Source organism: Haliotis rufescens, unplaced genomic scaffold, assembly GCF_023055435.1.
Source record: "Haliotis rufescens isolate VD_foot unplaced genomic scaffold, xgHalRufe1.0.p SCAF_13, whole genome shotgun sequence".
Lineage (NCBI taxonomy): Eukaryota > Metazoa > Mollusca > Gastropoda > Lepetellida > Haliotidae > Haliotis > Haliotis rufescens.
In genome coordinates, this window is record NW_025963813.1 from 40,284,090 (window position 1) to 40,306,517 (window position 22,428).

Genomic DNA, 22,428 nt, shown 5'->3' on the forward strand with positions numbered 1-22,428 from the left:
TGATGCAATTCTGACATTCCAGTAATATCCAATATCATACATTTATTTAAATTTGAATTTTCCATGACAGGCGTTGCTGATAGCAGGACTCATAAACTTTTCGCCAGTCACACTTGGTGGGACAGGCTATCCGGCATGGGCTCAAAGTATTGGATGGATCATCGCCACGTGCCCCGTTCTTCCGATTCCATTCGGAATGGCGTTTGCCATTTGGAAGGAACAAGGTACCACTTTCAAAGAGGTAAGGAGAATTATTGTTCTGTAGCGCATGTGAGTAAATCTTGATTTTAGTTGAATCGAAAGGGGTCTATTTTAAGGTTAAAATGTAAGACAATACAAAGCTTTGATATCTTTGATAATTACTCTTCAGAGGCTGATCAATACTACAAAGCCTAGGAAGGAATGGCGACCAGCACTTGATGAAACACTTACCAACTACGAGATGAAGGAGACAACAGCAGATGTATTACTTGACAAAAGTTGCACATAGAGCTACTATCGTCAGTAATATTGCCAGATGGATCTTTATCATTTGCGCAGATATACAACGTCAATGACAGATAATAACTTGTCTCGATCATTGGATGAAACTATGTATATAAACACATTGGGTGTAGGAAATCGCGTTAATTAGGGACCAAGGGTAGGGAATTGAATTCGTCCAGGGGCATCCGTTGGTTAATTTTAAACAGAATTTGAATCATCCTATAAATTTGATATAAGTACGGAATGTGTATGTATGTTGTAGTCACTTGTCGCTATAATTATCGGGGGCGGTCGGGTAGCCTAGTGGTTAAAGCGTTCGCTCGTCACGCCGAAGACCCGGGTTCGATTCCCGACATGTGTGAAGCCCATTTCTGGTGTACCCCGCAGTGATATTGCTGGAATATTGCTAAAAGCGGTGTAAAACCATACTCACTCACTCACTCACTATAATTAAGTGTTGGCCGTAAATAGTTCTCCACGGTCGTTTGGGCTTTTGGTGTTTTCCTGCTTGAGTGCCCGAGCCGCGTGTTTATCACTTTGTATTTGCCGCGCGTCATGATTTATGGTCTGCGAATAATAATATTGTTGACCATAGTGGTATATAAGGACCTGGTACTGCAGCATTCAGTGTCGTATCACCTCGAGTTCCCAAACACTGAAACTTCTGTCTAATATTACGAGGCTATTTCACAGACTCTTGACAAACAAGATGTTCCCCTCTTATTTAAGTTTCAGAATGGGTTAATGTGTAGTTGGGTTGGGGAGAGATAAGATGTAGGTAAAGTAGTATATATGTAGGTTGATCATTGATATAGTGTGTGTGTGTGTGGCGGGGGTTTACTTTGGGGAGAAGGGCCGTAGAGTAGCCTAGTGGTTAAAGCTTTTGACTCGTCACGCCGAAAGACCCGGGTTCGATTCCCCATATTGGTACAATGTGTGAAGCCAATTTTCCGGTGTCCAACCTGTGATAATGCTAGAGTATTTCTAAACGCGCCGTAAAACCATACTCGCTCACTCACAAACGTACTTGGGGAAAACTTGGTTTGAGAATGGGTAGATTTAGAGGTAGGTATATTTAGTTAATATATATTTGAGAAAAGATGCTTTCTTCGGTATGATTGTTGAGTCTTTTCATTTAATATTGTGTAATCTGTTTTTCGTTGTTTTTTCATTGAATTCATTATATTCTCCACAAGTCTTTGTGTCATCATTTACCAGAAGCCTGATGCATGAACCCAAACTCACGTGAGTGTTCCAGCTTGGTGAATCCAGCCTGAAACCACAAAATACCATCAATTGTTATACCTCTATAAAGAATCTTGCCATTCTATTGGTTCATCTGTACCACCTGACGAAACAATACATTTCAATGTCGTTCCCCGAATCACGTGACTGACTCTAACGTCTAATATCGACTTGTCACAATTGAATATTGAAAACAAGATGGCTTTCTGGTTCGCAGCTAGAGTACTGTAAGGAATCTAGGACGGTTTAAAAGCTTCATAACCTTTCAAGTGTATTTCGGTATAACGAAACAAATGATAACTATTGATAACTCTTGACGAGGTCAATTTGAGAAAACAAGCACTCTTTGTACCAGACGCCATCTTGTTTTCTAGCAGACGAGTCGATATCTATCACGTGACAGGATGAGATTTGGGTCAACATTCAAACGTATTCTTAATAGAGGTATAACAAAAACCGTTCGGCAACATAAGCCTTTCAGTTGCCAAAAAGCTACCATGTTAAAATGCAGTGTTGAGAAAACTTACTACTGCACTTGACTAAGTACTCCATTAATAATGCTTTTACCACTATTTTGCCCTTTACGCCAAATGGAATCTGTATTATGAGTTTAATCCACCTTGGCCTTGTGAGTGCAGAAAAGATGATCTTGTTCATGTAGATAAAACAAACAATTCCATTTTGTTGGTCATCACAAATCCATGCCTCCGTATGGCTAGGGACAACAATTCAACTCAATCTATATCGAGGAGCCAAAGGGAACACGACACAAGAACCTTTGACGGTAAATTAAATTTAGCCTAAAAATGTTTCGAACATACGTTATGGTTGAAACAAAGTCGACACCTCCTGTCGGACTCTTGATTGTGTGAGGTTTCTCGTCCGAGGATGAAACTTAACTCCCTGGAGCACCTGTTGTAGTCCATTCCTAGCTGTGCTGCGCAATCGTAAAAAAACATAATAGTACTTCCAATTGCTGAGTTACCTTGGTTCCATGTCAAGTTCCACAGCAGGAATAAAGTGCTTAAGAAAATGATTTTCAATGATGTTATAACAAAATATGGATATCACTTAGTTATTCAAAGATGTCGTAATAAATCAGACGTCATTGAACAAGAAAGAAGTTCATCTTTGTCTGTGTAGGTACGCTTTGGCCATTTTCTTAGATTAAATGTTTATTTGATATCTTCATTTCGTCATATTACAATGATCGTATCGTGAAACTAGTTTCCATTGGACTTTTACTACACACGGGCAAATGACAAGAATCAAGTAGGGCTTTGGGCAAACAATAACAAGCATATATCAATGAAAAGAATTTTCTCGTTGCAGGAATAGATCACATGGACGTACCATTTCCGAGCTCTTTTCCTGCAATTGGATATAAGACGCTCAGCAATGGAAGGGTTCCATTTCGGATCATTATTTTTTACAAAATGTTCGGTGTATAAATCATCAAGGGTTAAGTTTAAAGATGTTATTTGACATATGTTTTCAAAGTGGGTCAAAATATGTTTGGGAGTTTTTAGATTAACCAAACAAATTAAGGATCAAGCAGGTAGCCATGTATTACCGTATTTGAGATGTTTATTTAAGGTTGTACACGCAGCCCAGACAGCGCTGCCACTTCAAGAGTGACAATTTAAACTCCTTACAGCGAAAATTCGTAATGTTTAATTTTTAATTGTGCTACACGATAAACATGGCAATGTAGGCTTAGGGTAACCTTGTCACCCAGACTGAATATCAAACGATATTCCCCGAGGGATAAGTCAATATCTTCAAAAAAGCCAAAACGAAAATAAAGGATGCCAATAGTCTTTATTGAAATGATTACATTGACGCTGACCACCACGATAACTGGGGAGCTATGGTGGATACTATACGTTATGTCTCATACGACTCGGTCAAAAAGCACCACGTTTATAACGACATTATGTATGGATTTCAAAACGCCATTGTTATAATTTCAGGTAATTAAGGATTGACTGTGTATTTTTTTCGGTTCATTGAGGTATGAATCGAAAAACCGATGTGCAAACTTTTTTAAGAATCCGCTAATTCGCCAAAGTAAAGCATGTGTTATCTACAATAGTTTAACCAAAACACAGTTGTAGATAAAAAAACAGACGATTGATAAACATTCTAGGTGTAGGAATACATACTGTGGCGTGACATGAATCAGGTGATCGTTTAATTTATGCATATAACTTGACACGCCTATACAGTCAGTAGCCAATCAACTGAGAGTATTATGAAAACAATGTTCTTTGGACCTGTCACTTACGGCAAGAGGCGAAAAGAACTGCAAGAGTCATACTGTAACTAGCCGGAAGAAATATGTCCGGGAGAAGGCAACTGTTTCAAATAACATGGTCAGTTACCGCCAAATTCAAATTTCCCTGTTACAGTAAAACAGAGTTGGAAAAATGCCAGTTAGAAATGAAACCCGAAGACATGAAAGTTGAACAGGGAAAAAAACAAGTGAGCGAGCCTGAACGTTTGCTGTTTCATGCTTTCTCGGCCTTCGGTTTCAAAGGGTTGTTTGGACAATGAATATGCATGACAGTCGCTAATGTCCTGTGCATGACGATGCACGTGAGCAGAAAGGGAATTCCCTCGACTGTAATATTGGGATTCCCCGACATTCTGCAATAATAAAAGTAGTGCGACTCGGTGGGCGTGGCTTAATTTTTTTACATCCATTGGGAAATGAATGCAATAACACGTGACCAATTCAGCTAATCAGAATGCAGGAATTTCAATGAACACAACGAAAATTTAATTTTTTTGGATTATAAGGAACAACCACAGGAACCTCGATATATGATAGGAATGAACAATACCCTACTTATGAACACACAATACCTTTTAGGAAGTGGTCAAATGTAACACATGTTTTATTTGGGATAACACTTTCTATGTAAAGTAAAGAATAAATTAGTCTGGTTCTCGTATTTTTGGGGTTGAATCTCATGCGGGATTCGAACATGTTTTTTTTAAGAGAAATAGTAGATTACGGCATACATCAAGTCATGAACATATATGTGCCTGTATATAAGTCATAAGGTTTTATCGCTTTTACACTGGATAGTCATATTTGAACAGTTTGCACTATAGCCTGATTCACGTAACTGCCAGTTACAGTATTTAAGGATAATTCTTCATTGCTGTCATAGACGAATCATAGATAAGCGGGAACATGTGGCCCAGTCAATTAGCTGTGCTGAGTTCTTTTTTCAAAGTTTTGTCAAAAAGAAAGACAATGCTATGAACTTACACAATTTATTCACCAGGTCACCTTCACGCTAAGAGCAAACTGATATTGATAAACCACATTTTGTACTGCGCATAGCTTTCTGTGAAAAGAGACAGACGTATGTATTACTATTTCTGTACTGAGACTGAACATATCACAAGCTTTTTGTACTGAGGTACGTACATTGAAGAATATCAAATTTGGTTTTATTGTTTGGTAGTGGTTGAGGATTGCATTTCATATCTATTACTACAATGTATTCTTCCGTGTTCTAATTATCTGGTCATGGTTGGCGAACACACCTCCATACCTCGAATCAAACTCTAAATAAGTGAGACAAAATATTTATTGCAAGAACAATTGCACTGTTAGCCAATAATTGGGCCGTGACTTTGCGATTTACATGCTGCAACATTAGCGTCAGGCATTACGATGAAGCCGAAGGACTTTCCGGGGGCAGTCACTGACCCGGTTGTAACAGTTTTCGGTGACAGTTGAGGTATCTGGCTGTTGACGAACGTCAGTAGTTTTCCATTGAGATGAACCTTCCTAAAATTGAAGTCCATATAATGTGAGTGAGTGAGTGAGTGAGTGAGTGAGTGAGTGAGTGAGTGAGTGAGTCTGGTTTTACGCCGCTTTTAGCAATATTCCAGCAATATCACTGCGGAGGACATCAGAAATTGGCGTCTCACATTGTCCCCCATGTCGGGAATCGAGCCCGGGTCTTCGATGTGAAGAGCGAACGCTTTAACCACTACCACAGATAAATATAGATTGACAATGCAAGAGAATAACCAGTCTAGATTATCCGCCAAAAACAGATGCCATTTGGAGAAATTAAATGCACAATTGATGGGAGAATTATATGAATGGACCACTGAAAATCAGTGATGACACTGGTCGCTAAAAAGGCACACATGTCCTGCCCTACCGGTAGCACCCGCCATTCTCTTAATTAGCACCAACAAGTAAGTAATTATCTCCCGTCTCCGGGTGTACAAATGATCCAAGATTAAGTTGGAGTATCAGAGTATGCAAAAAAACGTTTTATTCTTGATACGTTGAGAATTCGGATGTTCAGAAGATTAGCAGTATTTGTGTTTAGCAATATTCCAGCAATATCACAGCGGGGGACACCAGGAATCAGCTTCAAACATTGTACCCATTTGGGGAATCGAGCCCGAGTCTTCTGTGGGACGAGCGAACAGTTGAACCACAAGGCTACTCCTCGGACTCCAAAGTGTACAAGCAAGGGTCTTATTTTGCCCGGAAGCCCCGATGGACTATAACTGTCAGACCAACAACTCCTGAGTGAGTGAACGTACCCTGCCTCCACATTCCCCCCATCAGGAGTGAGCCAGAAGACGTCCATGTGATGCTGGCTGTGTAGATGTGGGAAGTGGAGTTGTGCTGACGCCGTGTTCACGTTCAGGACATACACCGTTACACTTCCTGGTTTGTAGTTGTACATGCTGGAAATACAATGAACCAAACGTTTCAGAAACATAAACACGCATTTACACACATGCACACACGTGCTTGTAGAAATGAAATGGGTTTTTATAGCTTTCATCTTGTGCAGTTATTCATTACGTTGTCATGTCATTCGAATAGCTGTATATACAGTAAAACATTTTAGTTCACAGCCTACAACCAAAATAGCTGCATATACAGTAAAACATTTTAGTTCACAGCCCACAAACAAAATATCTGCAAATACAGTAAAACATTTTAGTTCACAGCCTACAACCAAAATACCTGTCTATACAGTAAAACATTTTAGTTCACAGCCAACAACCAAAATAGCTGTATATACAGTAAAACATTTTAGTTCAAAGCCCAACAACAAAATATCTGCAAATACAGTAAAACATTTTAGTTCACATCCCACAAACAAAATATATGCTTATTCAGTGAACATTTTAGTTCACAGAACACAAACAAAATATCTGCATATACAGAAAAACATTTAAGTTCTCAGCCAACAAACAAAATATCTGCATATACAGTAAAACATTTAAGTTCACAGCCTACAAACAAAATAGCTGCATATACAGTAAAACATTTTAGAACACAGCCCACAAACAAAATATCTGCAAATACAGAAAAACATTTTAGTTCACAGCCCACAAACAAAATATCTGCTTATACAGTAAACATTTTAATTTGCAACCCACAAACAAAATATCTGAAAATACAGTAAAACATTTTACTTCGCTGCCCACAAACAAAATATATGCTATTCAGTGAAAATTTTAGTTCACAGAACACAAACAAAATATCTGCATATACAGAAAAACATTTAAGTTCACAGCCAACAAACAAAATATCTGCAAATACAGTCAAACATTTTAGTTCACAGCCCACAAACAAAATAGCTGCATATACAGTAAAACATTTTAGAACACAGCCCACAAACAAAATATCTGCAAATACAGAAAAACATTTGAGTTCACAGCCCACAAACGAAATATCTGCTTATACAGTAAACATTTTAATTCGCAACCCACAAACAAAATATCTGAAAATACAGTAAAACATTTTACTTCACTGCCCACAAACAAAATATCTGCATGTACAGTAAAACATTTTAGTTCACTGACCACAAACAAAATATCTGCATATGCAGTAAAACATTTCAGTTCAAAGCAAACAAACAAAACATCTGCATATATAGTAAAACATTTCAGTTCAAAGCAAACAATCAAAAGGTTTCCTTTATGAATTGAAAAGTAAGTGAGTGTGCAATCATCGGTCATCTTCAAAGTGCTCCAAGAGGTAGGCTCAGTTAACTATCCATTTTATGTACTGTTCTGAAAGATACTGTAAAACTATGTTTTCCTCGTGTTTTACCAGACAAATGTTCGCTTGATATATCACTTGAACTCACTTCGTGTGTTTGGTGCAGTGGGCATAGATCCGGAGGTTTTTAGTTGAAGAGGGAACATCAAATACTTTGTTACCAACCAACCTCTTGTACAGTACAGTCAGCCAGAAATCCTTAATATACAAAACCAGCTTCTTATATGTATATATAATGTAAGATCAACCAAACTTGAAGATATCAGAATATTAACAAGTAAAATGCACATTTCAAATTAACATTATGTTAGTTCCAAATGTAAGAAGAATACGGTATGCACATCTTAAAATATAGTTTAAAAAATAGAAGCTATAATTACTCTACCAAACGTCCTTAAGCAAATAAAAAAGGACAGCAATATTAATGCTTTCAGCAAATGCACAAAAAATGAATTGCATATTAACCAATACGCCAAAGTATCGAACGCAATTAAGATATCAAATGTTCTTATAAGTACATGGCATCTTTTATGAGCAAAATACATATACATACACCTTGGATGGCAGTGAAATTAATAAAAGTATTGTCAATTAAACTTACAGGTAGAGGATCGTTGGACGAACTTATAAGCCCATTCTTTCCGCCGAGGAGGACCTGTCGCAATACGCCTTTAATTCCATATCTAGCCGAGACACCAAGTTTATCAAGCCACCTAAGACCAAAAGGTCAATGAACCTGCTTTTAGTTACGTCAATATCGCTAGGCCATGCCACAAGTAATGCTTGTTATTAATGCCACTAGATATAAATATAATTTTCCCTACTAAATATAACACCAGAAAATACACAGAAGCTACCGGCATTATACAGCACTTACCTTTAGAAACAAAAAGACAAGATTTGATGAAATAACTTGATGAAGAATATTATTTTGTCTTTAGCATTTGCTTTCTACAAGGGTAATACATATGGCCCAGTCGTCTCAGCCGCCCCAACTCGCTTTGCAGAGTTGCGTTCTGTTTTGTGCGCCAGGAACCTATATAGTCCCTACAAATACATTCTCTACAAGCACTTTGTCAAAGCTGATTCTCATTGAATATGAGGGGTAAATGTAGTATAAATACCTACTACCCCTTACCATGCACCTTTGGGAAAGCCATGCACTGCCACCGGCACGGTCAACTTTACAATAACGTCCTACCAGACACCAGTCACTCTTCCCGTATATTTTCGCGAGATCTGTCAAACCGATATTTATCATCCAAAACTGGCTCCGAAAGGAGATATCGCTTGGATGAGATCAAGCGATATCTACACTGTAGATATTGCTGCAATGAAATTACATCACAATGCTTTGCAGACCATTGTGACGTCACTGGTTACCATGACGTCACAATCAAATGACATCACAAATGGCTCTGCTACTGAAGCTCTGCTACTGAAGTACTTTTTACACTGAAGACACTGCCTACAAATTGAAAAAGTTGAAAGAATGATGTTGGATGATAAATAAAATCTCACCCTCGTGTCTTTTGATATCAAATATATCAACACTCGTTGATAAAAGTGACAAAAATTCTCGGCAAGCCTCGGAATTTTTCCACTTTTATCAACTCGTGTTGATATATTTGATATCAAAAGACACTCGTGTGAGATTCTCTATTTATTTTACTCTATGATACAATATATACGTAAAATGGTAGATTGTATGGGAAATCTCCTGGTGAAGATGGAATCCCTCCAGAATTTTTTAAACTTTCAGAAACAATTCTTATTAAATACTTGAGACCTTTATTTAATAAAATATTAGATACCGGTATATTTCCTGAAGCATGGAACATTGGACTTATAATACCTATACATAAATCTGGTGTTACCTCTGACCCTAACAATTATAGAGGATTATCCCTGCTAAATGCAACTGGGAAATTATTCACGTCAATACTTGAAAAAAGACTACGATCATGGATGGATATAAACGATTTAATACATGAAGCACAAGCTGGATTCAGATCCAACTATTCAGTAACAGACACCATTTTCACACTCCAGGCCCTTTGTACTAAATATTTAACAAAGCGAGGGGGGCGATTTTATTGTGCTTTCATTGATTTCAAGAAAGCCTTTGACTTTGTGGAAAGGAAAAAACTATTATATATGCTCTTACAAAAAGGTTGCCATGGCAAGTTGTATAATGTCTTAGCTAGTATGTATTCTGCTGTTAAGGCTTGTGTAAAAACAGACAAAGGTAAAACAGATTTGTTTACAACTAGATCCGGTGTAAGACAAGGCTGTATCTTAAGCCCACTTCTGTTTATCTTCTTTATTAATGAGCTTGTAACTGACATTTACAAAACGTGCTGTCATGGTGTGTTTGTTTCAGAAAGTATTGAAGATATTATGCTACTCCTTTTTGCCGACGATGTGACTATGTTCTCATATACAGTTATTGGTCACAAAGACAATTAGATAACTTAAGAACATTTTGCATTACCTGGGGCCTAAGTGTGAATCTTGATAAAACAAAAAAAAATGTATTCCGAAACGGTGGTATTATACGAAAAAATGAAAAATGGTCCTATGGTTCTATAAATGTCAAACTTGTCACTTACTACAAGTATCTTGGAGTATTTTTCTCCTCAAGGCTAATCTGGCCAATGGCCTGTAAAAGCCTAGCATCACAGGCTTCTAATGCCATTAGAGCCATTTATCATGCTTTCAAAAGAACTAGCTATATAACATTCGAAACAGCTTGTACAATGTTTGATTGTCAGATTGCTCCTTTATTACTTTATGGGGCTGAAATCTGGGGGGCAAAATTTATGAACGTATAGAAAAAGTACATATGTCCTATTTTAAAAACTATCTTTGTATCGGAAAATATGCCTCTAATAAAGCTATTCTTGGTGAAACTGGGCGATTAGATATGTTCGTGTTTAGCAAAATAACCGTACTAAAATACTGGTTGAGATTGCTACATATGAATCCATGTCGATATCCAAAACAATGATTTAAGATTAACATGCTACGAAAGTCAAAACATAAAAATGAAGACTTGAGTTTATATCTATGTACCCACTGTAAAGGGAGGCAATTAGAGGATGAATTTCATGTTTTGTTTTTATGTTCAAAATATTCTTCTGTCAGAAACCACTAATTGCCTTGGTTATCCAATGTCCATCATGATAATCACAGTTTATGTAATCTACTTAACTCCAAAAATATCGACATTGTAAAGGCTTTGGCCTTATACTTAAATCATGTATTCGATGTGAAAAAAGACTACTTGTATTTATTTTCCTGACATCACGTGACGCAGCAATTATTGTAATTGTAATTGAACTCTAGGCCCAAAATACTGAATAAAGAATCTTGAAATATACGGAAAATGGTAGATTGTATGGCTTGGCAGTGTCGGAATAGTCAAACGGATTTAATATAGTTGGGATCACAATTGAGATATCCTCTGACGTTGGAAACGGCTTTGGTGATTTCATTTGCTTGCGTCAGCATTTTCGAATGTGGTGGATAACGTGCAGGAATGCCCTGATCTTACTGATATTCGTTTCAAACCCACATTTAACCCAGGTCACTCACTCACTCACTTACAGGAAACCGGAGGCGTATCTATCAGAGGCGTTGGGGGTGCCTCCCTTGTAAGCTGATGCTGTCTCCCCCAGCCATACTGGCTTTCCTGGCGCAACAGCATGCACGGCGGCAATAGCGCTCTTTACCAGTCCTACAAGACTGTCAAGTGTTGCAGGATGTGAGAAATCAGAAACCTTCGAGGTTTCACCATTGACGTAATAGCTGGAAACCAATGACAAACGATTACAACACTACTACGACTACTACTACTACTACTACTTTACGACTACAACATAACTACTACTCCTAACAATAATTATTGATGGAATTGAGGAATTATTGACCATCTCGTGGAAAGTCATGATTGATGCTTAAGAGTAAGTGATGCTTCAGAGTTTGCGAGTTTGCCTATTTAGTGGTATATACTAGATGGAATTTGATAGAAAGTGAAAGGGAGAGTTTGTTCCTGTATGTTCCCTTACTTACTGATGGAAGCTCACGACATCAACCGCGCTTGCCCCACCATGAGACAAAAATCTGCAACACACAAATAATCAGAAACTCTGTATGGAGGCGTTACCACATCCCAGGTCTAACATGCTCGTAGCAATTACATTGGGATTGTGTTCTCCGGGTATATATTTGTATGCCTGCTGACAGATTAGTCGCTGGATACCGTTGGCATAGCAAGGGAGCATTGTGCCTATGTTGACTGTGTATTCTGTTTCCGGACACTTTCATGAATGTATTAAAATTACAAGACAAAATGCAGTCAACCAGCTTGAGACAAACACGGATCTGTCATTTAATACAGGAAAAGGAGACTACGAATTTTATTATAATAAGGATTCTGATTATTATTCAGTGACACCATATGGATTGTCAGACAAAGGTAAAAACTTCACGTTTCACCCCATCTTCCTAATGCAAGAGAGTTAATTGACTTTAAAAGCCTAGTTTCCACCCTTGCCGAACTACGCTGGAATTCCTGGGCTCGATCGCAGCGCCACCAGTTGCTATTACGAGAAGATGCTTTCACCCACGACGTGATATAACGTCTTCTGCCATGTAACCACCAGTGTAAAACTGAGACACTTACCCTTTTACCCCAGATGCATGAGTGATAGTCACATCTGGTCCTACGATGAGGCTGGACTTATACGATGTACATTGGAGGACCCGCTTCAGCTGTGCAAAGTCATTGGCGAGTTGGGCGTCCGATAATGTGATGTTTGCGTTGTGATGAAACACATTTGGTTCTAGGAAAAACGCAGATACGTACAAGCTAACAGTGGAAGAAGATGGACGTCGTCTTACTCACCCTGATGCTTTGGGTTCTTGATTATAGCTTCATCCCATTGTTGCAGTAGAGTTCGACAACAAACCAAATTTTGTATTGCTGTTCCCACTATGTACTGTCGCAAGGGGGCCGTTAATATATGACCCTGCGTAGTTCTTCATTGTGTACAGTCATGTACAGTAACACTTTTTTTCATCAGTTTTTTATTGGGAGAAGGTTTACACGATCTTGTTACAGTTCTCAGCATAAATATCATACAGAATGCATTGCCATTTATATACTAGTAATTCAATAGGCAATGAAGTGAATGTTTCTAATGATTTATAGTTGTTCCTTTCTTATTTATTATAGATTGTGGGGGCACGGGTGGCCCAGTCGTCTAAGGCGCCGCGATTCGCTGTGCAGAGTTGCGTCCCTTGGCCACGCCAGAAACCTATGATTGTGAGTTCGAATCCCGGTTCGCCCCTATTGTGTTTCTAGGTGTGTCAGCACCATACCCGTGCTCGTGGGTTTCACCGAACTGGTAAACGTCTGAGACATGCATCACTTCCGGCTTTCCTCCCACATTAAACTGATCATGACACGCCGCGATATAACTGGAATACTGTTAAAAGCGGCGTTAAACCCAACTCACTCACTCACTCACTATTATAGATTGTAAGGATTTGGATTAAGCTGTGTCTGACCATTTTATTAACAATTGGTGAGTGAGTAAGTGTTTTTCTTAATTGTTTAACGCCGCACTCTGCAATAATCAAGCCGTCTGTAAATAATCAAGTCTGGACCGATAAAACCAGTGATTGACTTCATGAGCATCGATCTACGCAATTACGATACGCTGACATGCATCAAAGTCAGCGAGCTACACCACCCGATCCCGTTTGTCGCCAATTCTAAACCATATCTTCACGGGTCGAGTGAGTGTGTTTTTACGCCGAGTTTAGCAATATTCCAGCAATATCACGGCTGGCTTCACACGTTCCAACCATGACGCGAATCGAACCCGGGACTTCGGCTTGACGAGCGACAACGTTTTAACCACTAGGCTATCCCACCGTCCCTACTGGGAAATAGCCCAACGTGTCAGGTGAGGTGAAATGGGGTTTAGCGTCCAAGATTATTGCACTTATATAGCGACGTGCATGCACGTGTGTGTGTGTGTGTGTGTGGCTGCTTGTACTAGTCCGGAATGATGCCGTTTTATAGTGCTAGCTCACTGAGATACCATGCTGCAGATTAAAATGAATACCCCACTCAGACACAGTATACTGACTCCGAGCCGACCAGTCCTTGTTTTAGCCCCTTAATGCCGAGCGTCAGACAGTGTAACAACGAGTACCATCTTTTAACGTCTTTTGGTATGACGCGGTCGGGGATCGAACCCAGGACCTTCCGCTCTCCGGGCGGACGCTCTACCACTAGACCACGGAAGCCACAGACATGCTGCTACTTCTGAAGACGTAACCTACCATTTCCCAGTTCGAATCCAGCAATATGGTAGCCTTTCTGTGACGAGTATTTAAGCAACAATTCAGCATTCGATGGGTCCCACTTTCCTTGCTTCCGCAGTAAAATATTAAGGTCGAATATAAGCTTCATCCCCGTGTTATGAAGAAACTTGTTAAGAATATCCCAGTCTTCAGCTGCAAGATGAAGTACAAATATCTGAAGGGATCAATGCATAAAGCGAGGACACAAAAATGTCATCAAAATACTCCTTGACTTGACTTCCATTAATTGTACATTACATGCTCAGTACATAACCGGAACAGGTGACACAATGGCGCACGGTGATATCAAGTTTATTCTTCGCAATGAGACAGACTATTGTACCACAACTGTCTATGACTGGTTCTTATTTGTTGAGGTGAGGTGAGGTGAAATTGGGTTTAACGTCGCGTCCAAGATTATTGCACTGATATAGCGACGTGCATGTACGTGTGTGTGTGGCTGCTTGTACTAGTCCGGATTGATGCCGATTTATAGTGCTAGCCCACTGAGAAACCATGCCGCAGTTTAACATGAATACCCCACTCAGACACAGTATACTGACTCCGAGCCGACCAGTCCTTGCTTTAGCCCCTTAATGCCGAGCGCCAGACCGGGTAACAACAAGTACCATCTTTTAACGTCTTTTGGTATGACGCGGCCGGGGATCGAACCCCGGACCTTCCGTTCTCCGGGCGGACGCTCTACCAATAGACCACGGAGGTAGTCTCTTATTTGTTGAAGAGTCAATTCATGCAAGTTTCTTGTATTCAGGCAGTGTACCAATATGATTATCAGATGTTGTTGACAGAATTGCTATAACATAGTGTCAAATGCACATATTGAAATCTAACCGACTTATCGATGGCATTGACAGCGTTATATGTGTTTGAATGTCATTGCAAGCGTGAGTTTGCACTGCAGTCTGGATCGGTGTCCCTTTCCACAAGGCATTCGTAGCTTTACGATCGTAACTATATAGTTTATCACAGTCTTACAAATGTCGTAGTGTTATTTCTTTAAAAAAATCACTTTGCATTGTTTGTCTTGACTATAAATAATATTCCTTATTGGCTGAATTTCTTGTTTTCACTTTATAACTATTAGCACACATGCAGCTATCTTCGTCAACTACTCATTGCGATATTTCGTGATTCGTGTTCAGTGGCGAGGACAATAAGGTATTTTACTACAGAGGAAGGACACAGGTAACAGAAATCGTCATGTCTCCTTCCTTTATTTAGTATATTGTTAATGATACGAATAGTTATCTAAATGTTATAAAATACTAGGTCAAGCTATCAAATATGCCATCTTCAAGATACCCTAGAAAATGTTATAATATGATGCTTCTCTACGATAGCCATGGGAAGCAAAATTGGGCAACAAAAGTCAAAAACATGTTATACGAAAGTGGATATGGTTATATTTGGTTACAGCAACATGTAGATATGCCACAGCATTTATTCTCCCGTTTTACACAGACCTTAAAAGATATGTACATCCAAAAATGGCATGGTTCTTTGTCCAGTTCTAGAAAAGCAAATTACTACACTACATTTAAGACTACTATTATACTAGAACCTTATCCATTAATTGTAAATTTCTCTTCCTCGATTTCGTTGTGGCTCACATGATCTATTTATTGAAACAGGCAGATATGAAGGTATTGCAAGAGAATATAAACTTTGTAGGATTTGTAAAACTGATTGTATTGAAGATGAATATCACTTTTTATATGTATGTCCAGTGTATAATGATTTACGAGCAAAATATCCAAATAACTATTTCTACCGTAACCCAATCGGTAACAAATTTTGTAAATTAATGACTTGTGATTGTACAGAAACTATTAGAAATTCATCAATGTTCATTTATCATGCTATGAAACTAAGAAAATGTATGAATTTGTAACACGCCCCAGACAATGTACTATAGGCCTTTGGCCTCATAAGAACCATGAATAAAGATTGATTGATACGAATCTTCTTACTCATTTCTCCAGGAACTTTTGAGGCTGACCATTCTTAAACAGCTACAGGTTACTCACCCAATAGTTTGAAAGGCGATGCTGCGTTGGAGCTATGCTGTGTGGCATGGGGATCAAACACGACATGGTCAGCCGAGGTTCCCCCGACCCTCAGATATGAGGGAACGAGTTCTTTCACAAGCTTCTGGAGATTTGGTGAACTGTACAATGATACAGATGTAAATTATATCAGACGTGTTTGCTGAGAGGTAAAATATACAGTCACCTAATCTTATAGTGTTTTATACCTGTGATGGGATCGAGTGGGTCAGACATGCTGATTTGATTGATACATGTAATTGTATCCACACTGTGCAGTCCGATGCTCATGATGTCAATCACTGGCTGTGTTATGGGTCAACGCATTCGTTCTTTATGCGTGTGTGTGTGTGTGTAGGGAGGGGGAGGTGTAGAATAGTGGTTAAAGCGTACCATCGCGCCGAAGACCCAGGTTCGATTCTCCACATGGGTTCAATGTGTGAAGCCCTGATATTTCTGTAATATTGCTGAAAGCGACGTAAAACCATACTCACTCTGCTATCATGCTTGGTACTGTTTCGAAGGTCTGCCAATGATGACTTTTGTATAAAGCGTTCATAGTATAACGTGCATGTGGCTCGAAGCACTCCTCACTCAGTGATGTTGATAAAGCAATCTTAAAAACAGTTTATTATACAGATTTCTGATGATATGTTTAGAGGCCATGTTCGTCCCAATTCGCTGTACATAGTTGCCTCCCTTGGGTGCGCCATAAACTTGGATTCTAGGTGGGATCGGCTGTGATAATTTAATTCGTGTTCGTTTCTTTCTGGGGGATAGGGTGGCCCAGTCGTCTGAGGCGCCGCGATTCGCTATGCAGAGTTGCGTCCCTTGGGTACGCCAGAAACCCCAATGATTGTGGGTTCGAATCCTGGTTCGCCCCGATTATGTGTCTAGGTTTGTCAGCACCATACCTGTGCTCGTGGGTTGCACCAAAGTGGTAAACGTCTGAGACCTGCATCACTTCGGGATTTCCTCCTAACATTTAACCGACACGCCGTTGTGTGACTGAAATACGGTTAAATGCGGCGTAAAATCAAACATACACTTTCACACATGATACATGTATTTATCTTATCAACCATGACCTTGTTCTCAACGACTGCCATGATCAACGATGCAAATAGCTTTACAACAGCAAAGCAGATTGATTTTGGAAACAGAACCTATGCTTGTAAGTGAAAGTCACGTAGGATCAGCTATTTATAACGCGGGTCATATCAAACCTGAGATGGTGTCTTTCAAACCCTGCCCGCAAGATATAGCTGTCGATGGTCACCCCAACAAACATGTCGTCGACCTCATGCACAACGCTGTCAGTAGAAACTGTCACATGTACTTGGTGTTGCTGCGATGCGGTGAACGTTGGTATCCATAGCAACACGAGGAACCGAATCGGACCTAGCACCTGTACCATATTTAGAGTTATGAGCTTGACCTGCTACGGCTATGGCGCTGACTGTCTGGAACTGGCTGTAGCGTGCCTAGATAATAAACTTATCATGAAAATAAAAAAGTAGGACTGTATTCGCTAATTCGCCAATCTTAACTATCTATAAATATGTCAAGATCGTTGTATTTCTTGCGATAATTGGCCTCTAAATGATTGTTCGTGATGATGTTAAGAGAATACATGATCCGCGACAATGTTGTTGTCATTGAGTGATTCATCTGATATGACATTAACTGCCTGATGGACGACTTCAAGTGACATTTTGTATCAGATTGAACGGGACGTGTTTTTTTCCCTGGACCGTCAGTTGTTATTTTTGTTGTGGCACAAAAAACGCCAGTAAGTAAAATGGTAAATAAAATCATTCAGATCTTATTATTAATAAAATGGTAACAATAAACATAAATAATCATAAAGCTTATGTTCAATAAGCACAGAAGAGCCAGGAGAAAAACTGTCAAAATATATTTGTAAGAGTAAAAGCCCGTCCTTTCATAGCGACATCTTCGGAATCTGACTATATGTATACATGTATAATGAACGATTGAATCTTTGTTACTTGCTCCAGTCACGCCGGGGAGTCGCACAGACATGCAAAACATATATATATATATATATATATATATATATATATATATATATATATATATATATATATATATATATATCAGTAATTTAATTTATTTGAATGATTTGCACGCAGTCATAGGTTTAAGTGTATAAATACATGTAGTTGAAATATGAAAATTAATAATGTATAAACAAAGACGATGAGACAGTTCAGGTACATGTACAGGATTCTAAGGTGCCACTGCTCTTGTAACAATTGCCACAACGTAAGCCCCTTTCGAATGGTAGGTTCCCGATAATGTCCGCCTGACATGGTCGTCAGCTTAGTACAATACAGTCACAGTCTTCTATTCGCATGTGTGTGTGTGTGTGTGTTGTGTGTGTGTGTGTTGTGTGTGTGTGTGTGTGTGTGTGTGTTGTGTGTGTGTGTTGTGTGTGTGTGTGTGTGTGTGTGTGTGTGTGTGTGTGTGTGTGTGTGTGTGTGTGTGTGTGTGTGTGTGTGTGTGTGTGTGTGTGTGTGTGTGTGTGTGTGTGTGTGTGTGTGTGTGTGTGTGTGTGTGTGTGTGTGTGTGTGTGTGTCGCGGGGGGGGGGGGGGGGGGGGGGCACGGGTGGCACAATCGTCTAAGGCGCCGCGATTCGCTGTGCAGAGTTGCGTCCCTTGGGCACGCCAGACACCTATGATTATGGGTTCCAGTCCCGGTTCACCCCGATTATGTTTCTAGGTTTGTCAGCACCATACCCGTGTTCGTAGGTTTTACCGATGTCGTAAACATTAACGGCTCTCATATGTTTCAAAGAAGACAAACATGTCCCGTTATAAGAGAATACAGACGAAATTAACATACATGTACCATGTACTTTGCCGAGCGCCAGACACAGTGACAACAAGTACCATAATTCAATATATTTTGGCACGACACGGCCTGGAGATCATATCAAATCATCTGCCCCCACGTAACTGTTTCTGGGTAATATTTCCTGACTCATCATTCTGATGAACAGAGTTTGATCAAACAGCACTTCTACAAACACTGACATCGGCTTGAGGAAATACAATCAACCACCATGCGGTGGTTGGGGTTAGTGTGCCTGCCGTTACACTGCTGTGTAACCCGCATGCGGGGCGAGAGTTAGTCTGCCTGCCGTTTCACTGCTGTGTAACCGTCACGCGGGGCGAGGGTTAGTGTGCCTGCCGTAACACTGCTGAGTAACCCGCATGCGGGGCGAGGGTTAGTGTGCCTGCCGTAACACTGCTGTGTAACCCGCATGCGGGGCGAGGGTTAATGTGCCTGTCGTTACACTGCTGTGTAACCCGCATGCGGTGCGAGGATTGGTGTGCCAGCCGTTACACTGCTGTGTAACCCGCGTGCGGGGTGAGGGTTAGTCTGCCTGCCGTAACACTGCTGTGTAACCCGCGTGCGGGGTGAGGGTTAGTCTGCCTGCCGTTACACTGCTGTGTAACCCGCATGCGGGGCGAGGGTTAGTGTGCCTGCCGTTACACTGCTGTGTAACCCGCATGCGGGGCGAGGATTGGTCTGCCTGCCGTTACACTGCTGTGTAACCCTTAGCGGGGCGAGGGTTATTGTGCCTGCCGTTACACTGCTGTGTAACCCGCATGCGGGGCGAGGATTGGTCTGCCTGCCGTTACACTGCTGTGTAAACCGCATGCGGGGCGAGGGTTAATGTGCCTGTCGTTACACTGCTGTGTAACCCGCGTGCGGGGCGAGGATTGATCTGCCTGCCGTTACACTGCTGTGTAACCCGCATGCGGGGCGAGGATTGGTCTGCCTGCCGTTACACTGCTGTGTAAACCGCATGCGGGGCGAGAGTTAATGTGCCTGTCGTAACACTGCTGTGTAACCCGCGTGCGGGGCGAGGATTGGTCTGCCTGCCGTTACACTGCTGTGTAAACCGCATGCGGGGCGAGGGTTAATGTGCCTGTCGTTACACTGCTGTGTAACCCGCGTGCTGGGCGAGAGTTAATGTGCTTGTCGTTACACTGCTGTGTAACCCGCGTGCGGTGCGAGAGTTAGTGTGCCTGTCGTTACACTGCTGTGTAACCCGCGTGCGGGGCGAGAGTTAGTGTGCCTGTCGTTACACTGCTGTGTAATCAGCGTGCGGGGCGAGAGTTAGTGTGCCTGTCGTTACACTGCTGTGTAATCAGCGTGCGGGGCGAGAGTTAGTGTGCCTGTCGTTACACTGCTGTGTAACCCGCGTGCGGGGCGAGGGTTAGTGTGCCTGCCGATACACTGCTGTGTAACCGTCACGCTGGGCGAGGGTTAGTGTGCCTGCCTTTACACTTCTGTGTAACGTATTGTGTTGCCGCATGTACCAACAATAATGGCTTTCCAAAGGTGTAACAATGTGACCATGTAAATGAGAGAATCGGTATACATAGTTCCAAGCTCATGTCTGTTATTTTGTATGTGTTGTAACATACTCTTCCTATGAACAGTAGTAAGAAAGCCATACATACGACTGTTGCTCAAAAGGTGTTTGATCAAAGTTATGATATTCAACTCCATTAATGTTCAGTATTAGGTTTCTGTTCCTTCATTGGTAAAATATGCCAATCCTATCATCGCTGTTCCGTGATTTCGTATTGCTGGAATTTACACGTGGCAAGTCATCTACCTACCTTTCTACACACCTCTCTACCTACCTACCTGCCTACAGACCTACAGACATATCTACATACAGACCTATCAACCAAATAACTAATTAAAGTTTACGCGTACCTTCAAACATGTGAAACTGTGTCGTTTTCAATTTATTATTTAGGTATTGATTTTGTAAGAAATGACACAATATACACATACAATGGTTTCACTTACAAATCCTCGCGTCAGGTTAAGTCCACTTACAACAAAACCAAGAACACTGGAGTCGAGTGTCACACCCACATATTTATCATGAACTTTGTTGACGGCAGCCTGTGTGTTGATGTAGATGTCAGCATCTGCACCATGAAGGACAGTGCATAAGAAGATTGAGTATACAAGATGGCGGAGCATTGTCATCACGGACTTCCACGGTTACGCCCTAGTCTCAAGCACAGAGAAACAGCGCTTTCAGCAAATACCATTTACAACTTACGATAACAGAAAAATTGTTGACCTATTTCGATAGTCAACTTCACACGTTCTGTCGACAAAGCAGAAATCCATGTCAAGAAAACCAGACACAACAAGGTCGACACACGTATGTTATACAACTGCTATTAACAACTGTTATACAACACGTATGTTATACAACTGCCAGCAATCTATTAGCCACTCCTGTGTGTTTAGAACTCATGCACTAAATTTACAATATGTTCTCAGATAAATTCATGCATGTATGTTATAATCAGTCTTTCACTGGTAATTTTGTAAACCTTTTAGTAAAACGACTGTCCTTAAGGTAAATAGAACTCCTGTCATAATAAACTGAGATCGTACGATCAAGGTCTCAAACCTGGCTGACCACCTGGTGAACTTTGTGTGTGTCACAATAAAATCTATCTTGCAACCACCGTCATACTATATGTATGGTTACAGGAATTATGAAGAGCGTCAATGTATGACGTCATGATATCAGTACAGGCTAACCAGCCGTCTTTTAAGGGTCCTGAATGACAGAGACTGGCCATTCAGACAGCTACGTGTACATTATATGAGGCGTAATGGCAATGCCGTGTATAGGACAAAAAAGTTGTCTCAGGACGGCACGTAAAATGATAGATACTGCAGCATTTGACAATGTCTAAGCTGAATACTCATCTTGTGTATTGCTCACTTTAAAAAACACTGATGTAATATTGTTGCTGTTGTCTGTTCTTTAACACCGTCCTCAGCAGCAATATTAAAGACCGATAACTGAAGGCATCAACATGCCTTTACTCACAAGCTGTCTATTAAAGTGGGAATAACCAGCCCACATTGCTATCAGTAATTGAGATTAGAACACAGAGTTACATAAACCATCACTAATATATAGTGTGTGTTATGTCTAAATATTATATATTATTCTTGACCTTTAAAAGAGATAATTAATGACAGATTTGACATAAAATTGCAGTCCATTAATGATGGTGCACATTAATGTCCACACGCGCATCTGTACAATCTATTTGCTAAACCAATTCATGCATAAAATGTAATGACATTTTCCCTTACATGTCTCTTTG

The 22,428-nt window shown here is 40.4% G+C and overlaps 2 protein-coding genes across 3 annotated transcripts in view; one reads left to right on the top strand and one right to left on the bottom strand.

The window, feature by feature from the left end:
- Window positions 1-1,661, top strand: part of LOC125378679 (sodium- and chloride-dependent glycine transporter 1-like) — a 28,970-nt gene extending 27,309 nt beyond the window's left edge. For both annotated transcript variants that reach the window (XM_048394604.1, XM_048394605.1), the window contains exons 13-14: window positions 71-241; window positions 371-1,661. In XM_048394604.1, coding sequence (XP_048250561.1) covers window positions 71-241; window positions 371-490 — 291 coding nt within the window. In that variant the 3' untranslated portion in view covers window positions 491-1,661. The remainder of the gene's footprint in view (window positions 1-70; window positions 242-370) is intronic.
- Window positions 1,662-5,327: 3,666 nt separating this feature from the next.
- LOC124116536 (heparanase-like) lies at window positions 5,328-17,688 on the bottom strand. The gene is made up of 10 exons (XM_048394609.1): window positions 17,463-17,688; window positions 16,219-16,358; window positions 14,150-14,323; window positions 12,480-12,639; window positions 11,867-11,917; window positions 11,402-11,602; window positions 8,394-8,505; window positions 7,881-7,990; window positions 6,316-6,462; window positions 5,328-5,539 (listed from the first exon to the last, which is right to left on the bottom strand). Exons 1-10 carry the CDS (start codon window positions 17,651-17,653, stop codon window positions 5,359-5,361), a joined length of 1,467 nt encoding a protein of 488 aa, XP_048250566.1. The 5' UTR covers window positions 17,654-17,688; the 3' UTR covers window positions 5,328-5,358.
- Window positions 17,689-22,428: the final 4,740 nt, after the last annotated feature.

Coding starts and splice junctions, on each gene's coding strand:
- LOC124116536 (XM_048394609.1), bottom strand. CDS start 17,653: ATGGTACAGGTGCTAGGTCCGATTCGGTTCCTCGTGTTGCTATGGATA. Junction 16,359..17,462: donor TTTGAAAGACACCATCTCAG/GTTTGATATGAC, acceptor ATCATTGTACAG/TTCACCAAATCTCCAGAAGC. Junction 12,640..14,149: donor TGGATTCGAACTGGGAAATG/GTAGGTTACGTC, acceptor CGTTTTTCCTAG/AACCAAATGTGTTTCATCAC.